The sequence below is a fragment of the Siphateles boraxobius genome, unplaced genomic scaffold (genome assembly GCF_051911475.1).
Source record: "Siphateles boraxobius isolate OS27281-9 unplaced genomic scaffold, OSU_SipBor_1 120, whole genome shotgun sequence".
NCBI classification, from domain to species: Eukaryota; Metazoa; Chordata; class Actinopteri; order Cypriniformes; family Leuciscidae; genus Siphateles; species Siphateles boraxobius.
This window is the reverse complement of record NW_027508723.1, coordinates 1,284,926-1,295,000: the sequence shown is the minus strand read 5'-3', so window position 1 is coordinate 1,295,000 and position 10,075 is coordinate 1,284,926. Positions and strand designations below refer to the sequence as shown.

The 10,075-nt window shown below is 33.5% G+C and overlaps 1 protein-coding gene across 4 annotated transcripts in view; it reads left to right on the top strand.

Annotated features, from left to right (window-relative positions):
* haus4 (HAUS augmin-like complex, subunit 4) overlaps positions 1–9,030 on the top strand; it is a 13,712-nt gene extending 4,682 nt beyond the window's left edge. For all 4 annotated transcript variants that reach the window (XM_077222766.1, XM_077222774.1, XM_077222757.1 and 1 more), the window contains 6 exons: positions 2,766–2,894; positions 4,913–5,009; positions 5,558–5,703; positions 6,983–7,113; positions 7,203–7,271; positions 8,656–9,030. In XM_077222766.1, coding sequence (XP_077078881.1) covers positions 2,766–2,894; positions 4,913–5,009; positions 5,558–5,703; positions 6,983–7,113; positions 7,203–7,271; positions 8,656–8,830 — 747 coding nt within the window. In that variant the 3' untranslated portion in view covers positions 8,831–9,030. The remainder of the gene's footprint in view (positions 1–2,765; positions 2,895–4,912; positions 5,010–5,557; positions 5,704–6,982; positions 7,114–7,202; positions 7,272–8,655) is intronic.
* Positions 9,031–10,075: the final 1,045 nt, after the last annotated feature.

The window sequence follows — 10,075 nt, the reverse complement described above, 5'->3', positions numbered from 1 at the left end:
AAATCATCATATTATAGTGATTTCTGAAGGATCATGTGACACTGAAGACTGGAGTAATGATGCTGAAAATTCAGCTTTGATCACAGGAATAAATTACACTTTATTATATATTCACATAGAAAACAGCTGATTTACATTACAATAATATTTCACGATTTTTACTGTATTTTTAATCAAATTAATGCAGCCTTGGTGAGCAGAAGAGACTTCTTTTAAAAACATAAAATCTTACCGATCCAAAACGCCAGTGTATACACACCAGTGATGCGCGGGTTGTTCCAAAATGAGCGGTTACCCGCGGTTAAGAGTCATCCAAAAATATTTTTAATGAAATTATGGTCGCGGTCGGTCGGGTCGTTTGAAATAAAGATTCCAATTAAACCGTTGCAATTTATATAGCCTAGTACTAGACACAATTTTCTATGAAATACATAGGCCTACACTTGTGCTTGCCGCACAAGCCCTGAAAAGTGAAGCCGAAGCGTCATCGCCCCCCGGTGGCCGGTCCTAGTATAGCTCATAAACCCCGCCTCCCCATGTTATTCAATGGGACGTGAGACCAACTAAACAATTAAAATACACTTCACATATCTTTTTTCCAAAGATAGTTTCTGTCATTTACTGTAGTTTTCATCACGCTGTTGTAATTTCAAGTGTTTGTTTTTAAAATAAGTTTGTTTTTAGTTAGTTATTTGATGCTATAAAAACGGCGCTGTGACGTACATGATTGACAGCTGTGATTGACAGGTTCTCTGAGCAAAGTAGTCAATGAAGCAACAACGGACTTTTTTTCGGGATCTTTGGAGGACTGAGGAGTTCGTAGCTTTAAATTTAATATCTACATTTTTACAGCGTGTGGTGTCCAAGTTTGTAAATAAAGACTAAATGGCAGCGTCTGATATATTTGTATAGCGATTTATTCAGGCCTCTGTTCTCGCGCTGGCCAGTGGAAAAGAGGCTAATGGGTGAAGATGACATGAAGACGACCGTACATTCGCGAGATGGACGTATGCGCATTAGGCTACTCTATTTGTTCTGTGCTTTCTTTCTAAACAGTTAGGCTATGTTTATGTGGTATCTTCCATGTTTTCATCGCGCAATCATGTTTTTGATGCGGTGGTGACGCGTTCACCTAACATGATTTAAGGGTGGCGGCGGCGCTGCCGATAAAGCACCTAAAAGCTGTCACAAAGAACCGGCAAAAGCAATGAATGATTATGAATATGTCAAATATAGCAAGGAGACATTTTAATTGTTTATTAATAAAGATGAAGTTGATGTTGCTGCCTCGCGATCTTCGCAATATTAGTGAATGCGCCAGAGAGAAATGCACATTTCATACAGATAGGCTAAGCAGAGAGCAGTCCGTTTTCTTTCGTTTTGAATTGTTCTGTTTACAAGTAGACATTTCAATATAGATTGAAATATATTTTTCAGGTCTGTGAAGTAGGCTACCTTATACGCCGAGTTTCGGTTAATTTATGAGACGCGCTCACGCAGGCGCCTCCGTGTCGTGATCTATTGTCTGCTATATTTACTTATTTATTAAATCCAGGCAATTGGTTGATGAAATTTAAGATTAGAAAATTAAGATACAATTAGTACAAATTGAAATTCACTTTAAAGAAAGGCTTTGTGTCTTCTGTTTGAGGTCTCTGTGAAAGTTTAAAACAGTCTTTTAGTGCCGCTTCAGAGCGGTCGCGTACGTTGTTTTTTCCTCATAAATGCGAACACGAAAAATAAAATAAAATGAATATTTTATGTTCTGTGGAGAGCCAATCCTTCTTCATCCGGTGGGTATATTACTTTTGATTTGCGCAGTGTAATACACAGAATTACAAAAAAATATTTTGCCTCCTAAAAGTTAAATATTTGTTTTGTCACGCATGAATGCGTGTGTATTTCCCTCATATTGAATATAAAACGCATGTGTAGACTGATATTTTTCTAATGTCTGGACTCCTTTAAGGGGTAGCCTATGGATAAACGTTTCAATATATTGGTATGCTATTAATATTTATTATGCTATTTTATATTAATAAATTAATGCATTTTCTGAGAATTTATATTTCAAGTTTTGACTGCAAATGTCACGTCCATAACGCTGGAATTCCCCAATTTTAAATCATTTATCCTCAACTAGTTTTGTGGTGTAGGTCTACGTATTTTATAATGTTAACTTCAAAATTCAAATAATACTAACAGTACTTTAAAGATGTGGTAGCATTGGATCTGGACGGTATGGATAACGCTGGGAGTTGGAAGGGGTGTGTCGCGATTCTGCAGATTTGTGGATCTGAGTGTCGCGATTTCGGTTTCATATCGCATATTGTTACAGCCTTAGAATGTTAAGTTCTACTACTGTATATCTATTTTGGTGAAAGTAACTCAAAAGTAATACAGGAGTAATGTAACGCATTGCAATTCTGAGACAGTAATATTGTAAGGTAATGAATTACTTTTAAATAACAGTAACAAGTAATGTATAATGTATTACAGTTTGGAAGTAACTTGCACAACACTGACTACTTAAAAAAAAATGCGGGTCGGGTGCAATATTTTCTTTTTTTTTTGCGGTCCGAGTTGCGGGCGATTAATTAAAAACGTCGGTCGGGTGCGGGTTGTTTATACATTGACCAGCGCATCACTGACACACACACACACACGGATGTATTACACATTAAAGGGGAAGGAACGCAGTAAAAAGCATTATAACTCAGTTTAGTAATGTTTGTGTGTGTGTGTGTGTGTTTGTGTGTGCGCAGTTCCTCAGCACACTGGAGCAGTGTTTGATGGTGAGTCAGTGTGTGAATCTGGTGGACATCAGTGAACATCACAGCGGCATTCTGGGATTGACGGCAGAAAGAGTAAAGAGACAGATGCCTCCCGAACAGGTACTTCAACATCAGTGTGTGTGTGTGTGTGTGAGTGTGTGTGTGTGTCTTTCATTCACCAAATCATCAGGAACTGGCAGGTTTCTAACACTTTACAATAAGGTTACATTAGTTAGCTATAGTAATTAACATGAACTAATAATGAACAATCTTTCTACAGCTTTTATTAATCTTGGTCAATGGCATTTTTAACATTTGCTAAACTAATTTTTAAAAACCGAAGTCGTGAACAATCAATGTCAAGTCACCTTTACTTATATAGCGCTTTTTACAACACTGAGTGTTTCAAAGCAGCTTTACAGAGATAACAGGGAAATAATGCAACACAGTTTGTTTCTGCTGTACATCAGATCTAGAAGAAAACACTGTCGTAGTCCAGCTTAAGTAAGTTCAGTGATGGTTAATTTCTGTTGCTAAAAAATGTTATAATTAAGTTTATTTAACAAGTAATTATAAATGTGTTAAAAATATGTATTGCTCATTGTTAGTTCATGTTAAACTAATGCATTAAATACTGTTAACAAATGAGACCTTATTGTAAGGTGTTTTGTGATTGGCACAATTAAATGCTGTTTTATTGTTATTATTTATGTACTATTATATTTTTTATTTACAATTTTAACTAGCTTTTATTTTTATACTCGTACTTAGTGAATTTTATTAGGTTTTTTGTATTTTTTATCCGTTTTTTTAATTACTACTTAGGTTTAATTTATTTTTATTGGTAACACTTTAGTGTTTTCATTTGTTAACAGTATTTAATGTATTAACTAACCTTAACTAACATATATTCTTACAGCATTTATTAAACGTTGTTAATGTTAGTTAATAAAATTGTTATGTTAGTTCACAGTGGATTAACTAATGTTAATAAATACAACATCTGATTTACATTAGTAACATTAACATTTTAGTTTTTTCAAATTCCAGTTAGTAATTTTAGTGCTTCAAATTAAACTAAATTTGAATTTGAAATGTTGCTTTGGCATGAATAAGTTTTAAATTTATTATTTATATATTTATTAATTTAGATTAATTTATAATGCATTTTATTTCAATTAGCAAAAATGTTTTTGTTTTGTTTTTTTGTGTGCTAGAAATGAAATACATTTTCTCATATGTATTAACTCGTTATTTCATCTGACTCCATAAATGAAAAAGGTTTTAATGATATCTCTACATCATTAAGTGTGTGCGAATGTTTGACTATTCTTTTGAACTCTTTACTGAAAATAATGTCAAAGTCGATAAGAATAAAATCAAATGTTTACACTTTATAATGTCGGGTAAATGTATCACGCCACTTGCATAATCAGTTCAAAGATAATAGATACAAACATAAAATGCTCTGGAAAAAAGAGAGAAGATGCAATACCTTGACATTATAGAAAACTACATGATGCAAAGTGTTTTGCATACACTTCACATCACGGGCTAATCTGAGTTACAGAAAACGCCTCAGCCTCTAGTTTCATTTCTTTATATATACAGATCAGGCCAGAAACCTCATTTCAAATGTAAACATGAGTTCACAGTGGGAATTCACATTAATCACCGTCCCAGACTTACTGGGAGCAGAAGTTGATTTACATGGAACCATTTGCTAACAATGGGAATTTGAATTGAGTTTACACCTTCTTAGAGCTGGAGGCCATTTGCCTGGAAGACACACCCTCCTATGTGTGTGTGAATTATTTCTAAACTCTTAAATACCCGTTTACCTTTTGGTTTACTTCTTTGAGAATGAGATCTTTGTCCCTGTCGCACTGAGACATTTCAAATGATATCAAACATCTGTGATACTGTATGATAATTATTCACATTAAACTATATAGCTTCCAGTTTTTCCAGTCTTACAGTATGAAAACCATATTCATTCGCACAGTCACGCAGAGCCGAAGCACAAACAAAAGAATGTGTTTGCGCAAAATGCATGCAGTTTTATTGTTTAACCGCTAGCAGCACAAAAAGTCACACTGTGTACCTTTAAAGCTTTTACATCATATTTCTACCTTTAGGACATTGCGCAAATGAAGCAGAGGTTACCATCAGAACTCCTGCAACATCTAAAGAGGAAGGCCGTCACTATCCTGACGTACTATCAGCCCCAGTGGGGTAAACTCTTCTTTATAGTTCAATGATGAACCGTATTTCATTTTTTTAATGATGAGATTAGGGATGCACGATATATCAGTATCATTTTTAATGTTATCGGCCCGATAAGAAGATTTGTCCGATGTATTAAAGCCGATAAATAATGTATTATCTCCTTCAGCTGAGACACTTCAGATGCGCACTGTTCAACATGATGGTTTTGAATAACTTGAAATATGATTGAAATCACTTAAAAAAGGGAAAATATTGTTCAATGCAACATGTGCAGCGCAAATCTGTCATATCGCCTACATAAAACTATCATGAGAACATTATAATTGTGTGATTGGGACATGGATTTTACTTGTAAGACTTTGGTTTTTGCAATCCGGCTCTCAAAAATTATATAAAAATTTGGATTTAGATTTATCAGCCAATATATCGGTTATCGGCTTTCAAATATAAAAAATTATCGGTTATCGTATCGGACAAAATTTTCATATCTGTGCATCCCTATTTAAAAAAGTCAAAGCCTGTTCACAAGTTAAATGTATTACTTCTTCTTTCAGAGAATGAAAGCGAGGGTCTCAGGAGTGTGAAGCTTTCTAAACTTCCTGAACTGCTGGACGGTGAACAAAAGAAAGCAAAGAGCCTCACTGAGAGAAACAGAGAGAACGCCACGTCACTGCAGAGACAAACTCACGCATACCTGTCTGTGAGTCTTAAGAAACAATGTTCATCTCTCCACTATCATGTTGTATCAACATCTGGATCGCTGCCAGAAAACCTGTCAAACTCGTTTGATTTTTGTTAGTAATGTTGTTTGTGTCAATAGAATAAAGAAACAGAAAGCTGAGATACTTCAGATGTGCACTGTTCAACATGATGGTTTTGAATTGCTTGAAATATGATTTTCAAAATGGAATATACAGTTCAGAGCAAGTCTGTCATATCGGCTACATAAAATGATAATGAGAACATATTATTGTGTGATTGAGACTGTGTGATTTTAATGGTGATAATTTTGTTTTTGTAATCAGGCTCTCAAAACTTGTATATAAATTTGGATTTGGATTTATCAGCCAATATATCGGTTATCGGCTTTCAAATATAAAGAATTATCGGTCATTGGCCAAAATTTTCAAATTTGTGCATCCCTACAAACTCTTCATTTTCAGATGTTAGAAATGTTCTCACATCACACTTCAGCACTATTTTACTACTCATAAGAAATTTTGAATTAGGTTAAACCTAATATAGTTTGAGTTTTTAGCAAAAATAGATATTGTTGTAAATGTTTTCGCCATGGCATGGTGTTAAAAAACAAACAAACTACTCTTAGTTGCACATAGAAACAAAGCAATGAGTTTTTGAGGTTGATTTTGGCTTAAAATGAGGATTTCATATTTAATCTCATAGTGTTTTATGATGGTAGATGCTCATGAAATGATATCTGACGTCATTAGATTGAGTTTATGACAGGTTATTTTGGTTACATTAACTAGGGATGCACTGATATCAAAATTTTGGCAGATATCGATAACCGATAATTCTGTACATTTAAACGCAGATAACCGATATATTGTCTGATAAATCTAAATCCAAATTTTTATATAATTTTTGAGAGCCTGGTTACAAAAACAAGAGTCTCACCATTAAAACCCATGTCCCAAACACACAATTATAATGTTCTCATTATAATTTTATATAATTTTACAGACTTGCGCTGTACATGTCGCACTTTACGGTATTTTCCTTTTTTGAAATGATTTCAATCATATTTCAAGCCGTTTAAAACCATTATGTTGAACAGTGCGCATCTGAAGTGTCTCAGCTGAGGGATTTAATCCATTATTTATCAGCTTTAATATATCAGCCAAATTTTCTTATCAAGCCGATAACGATAACATTAAAAGTGAACATGTATCGGCCGATACCGATATGGTGGCCGATATTTTTTGCATCCCTAACATTAACAGTGTTTGCTTTGACAGGAGCTGGTGAAGTGTATGAAGGTCCTTCAGTGTCTTGTCCTGGATCTCAGGCTAAAGGCTCAGAAAGATCTAGATAGGAAGAAGATCGAGTACTTCGAGGCCAAATGTGAGATTGGTTTGCAGAAGATAAGGTGCGATAGTCATTGCAGCTTTGGCTTGTGCTCTGAAATGTAGTTTTGAGGGCATCTTCATGTTCACAACAACAAGTTTGTTCCTGCAGGGCCGAGATGCTTGAAGTTCAACTGGACACCTACACAAGAGACAAGATAGCAGCTCACAAGAAAATAACGTGAGTTGGGTTTTCACGGGAGTCGCTGTTTGATTTATTTTATGGTTGAAAGAAACACCATTTACCTTTTTTAAAGTTCCCCTGTGTTGAAAATCAAGCTTTTAATGTTGTTTATGTGTCTATGTGGTGTTTTTAATATGCTTTAAGACAAATCATGTGTAAATTCACAAGTCGACAGCATTGCTGAGTATTTTCTCCTTAAAACTGCAGTGAACCAAAGACAGTCTCAAAAACACGCTTTGAAATCGCTGGTGTTTCTGACGTCACAAACTACCTTGTAACCAATCAGATCAACGTGTGATCGTCAACGAGTGGATCTCTGAGTGAGTGGAGGCGGGGCTCATTTGCATATGCATAGAACCGCGCATACTAAATGAGGCAAGGGTGTCGAGTTACATTCAAGAAATTTTTTAAGGCATGAAGATTTTTTTTCAAGATTTTTTTTTAAAATATGTCATTTTGTTGAGTTTTAAGGGATAAAATGATTGACTACAGCGGGACTTTAAAAATGAATGAAAGAGCTTTTTGCAATTATTGTATGGCAGTCGTGCTAGAAATGTTTTGTTCACGCATCAACAGCGCAGACTAGATTTTAGATTTAAGAAACCATATCATTACCGATTAAATTAGAGAAATTAATATTGTCAATCCAGAGCTTTGTGTCACACACTTGAGACGTTTAACTGTTGTAGCTTGTGTGTGTGTGCATAAAATAGACACTGAACCGTCAAAACTAGAGATGCACGAAATATCGGCCACCATATCGGTATCGGCCGATATATGTTCATTTTTTTAATGTTATCGTTATCGGCCTGATAAGAAAATGTGTCTGATATATTAAAGCCGATAAATAATGTATTATTTCCTTCAGCTGAGACACTTCAGATGTGCACTGTTCAACATCATGATTATGAATTGCTTGAAATATGATTGAAATCACTTCAAAAAAGGAAAATACAGTTCAGTGCAGCACAAATCTGTCATATCGGCTACGTAAAATTACAAAATATCGGTAAAAACTATCGGTTATCGGTATTGGTTAAAATTTAGATATCGGTGCATTCCTAGTCAAAACGTGCCGTTGGAGAAGCGCATGTCTGATTTGGTCCGGCCCAAAACTTAAAATCGCTGTTTCGGACAAAAATTCTCTACCCGTGATTATAAATCTAACTTTATCTGGACAATAACTTTATTCTAGAGCCGCTGTAAAGCCAAACAATCTCTGTTACTGTAATCTCCTGTTATCACTGTAAAAACAAACAATCTATATTGTTAAAAGCGCTGTATAAATGAAGGTGACTTGACGTAATGAATGCATAGCAGCTGTATATACAGTGTCAGAGTGTGAGGCTTCAGCGATGTGTGTGTGTGTGATTGTTTTCAGGGAGAAGCTGAAGGCGGAGCTGAACACCTCAGAGATGGACAAACAGGCGGTGGAGTCGAAGCTGGCGTCCTTCCAGATCTACGGCAGAGACTTCGAGGCTCTCGCTGAGGAATACTCACGGCTACGCCAGGAGATCGCCACTAAATCCTGGGCTCTAAAGGAGTTCTCCACATGAGTGTATGAATATGAATAATCATAGCTTGCCCTGTTCAGCTGTTGTCCTATGATGAATATTGTTTCTTTGCGTTATTGTTGACCATGTAATATTGTTAATTTAGTCATTAATCCGTGCCACTCAGTCAATTTTGCCTAAACCTAAAATTGTTGTCAGCTACCGTTAATAAATGAATAAAAAATGTGTCTTGATGTTCTAAACATTCTTTTTCTGATATTTGTCTCCAACATTATAGTATAATCTTCACTTTTAGATTTGTAATTTTTATTCTGAGCTATTAAATTACTGTTTAGGATGAATCATGATTAGTGATGTTTCAAAATGATGTTGCTGCCTAAACTACACGCATTTCTATTCTAATATCCGAATTCTCTAAAATATATTGGTTCCAACACATTTTTAGAAGAATTTATTTAGATTATTAACATTTTTTATTTGCCGGTTCGGATTTTGCAGGTTTTTTATTTTATTTTTTATCTCACTGTCATATATTCTTGTGAAATGTTTAATTTAAGCTTAATATATCATTTTTAAAATAGATTGATTTTAAGCTAAACCCTGTTTTAACATTTAGTTAAATGAAACCATAAAATAGTACATTTTTAAATGTACATTCTTTGTAAAACACACACACACACACATATATATATAAACAAACAAGAGTGACTCTTAAAGTTTATTAATATCTATATCTAAGTTAATATCTATCTATATCTATAGTGTCACTCCTAGTCCTCCAAATGCAACTGATATAATATACTGTTTTATTATATATATATATATATATATATGGTATATATTATGTTAATAAACACAAATTCCCATACAAAATATTCAAATAAGTAATTAAAATTATATTAAAATAGATAATAAAATGGTTAAAATAAACAAGTACATAAATTATATTAGAATAAATAATTAAATGAGTATATAAATTATAAAAAGTAAATAAATTATATTAAAATAAATAATAAATGAGTTAAAAATTAACAAGTACATAAATTATATTAAAATAAATATTAAGAAATATTTAAAAAACGAAATAAATTATATTTTAAAATGATATACAAAGTAAATTATATTAAAACCAATATTAATATCAAATTCATATTCAAATAAATAAATAAATTATATTCAAATAAATAATAAAAAGATTAAAATAAATAAGCACATACATTCAGATAAATAAGAAAATAAATTATATTAAAATAAATATGAAGAAATTTTCAAATAAGTAACTAAATT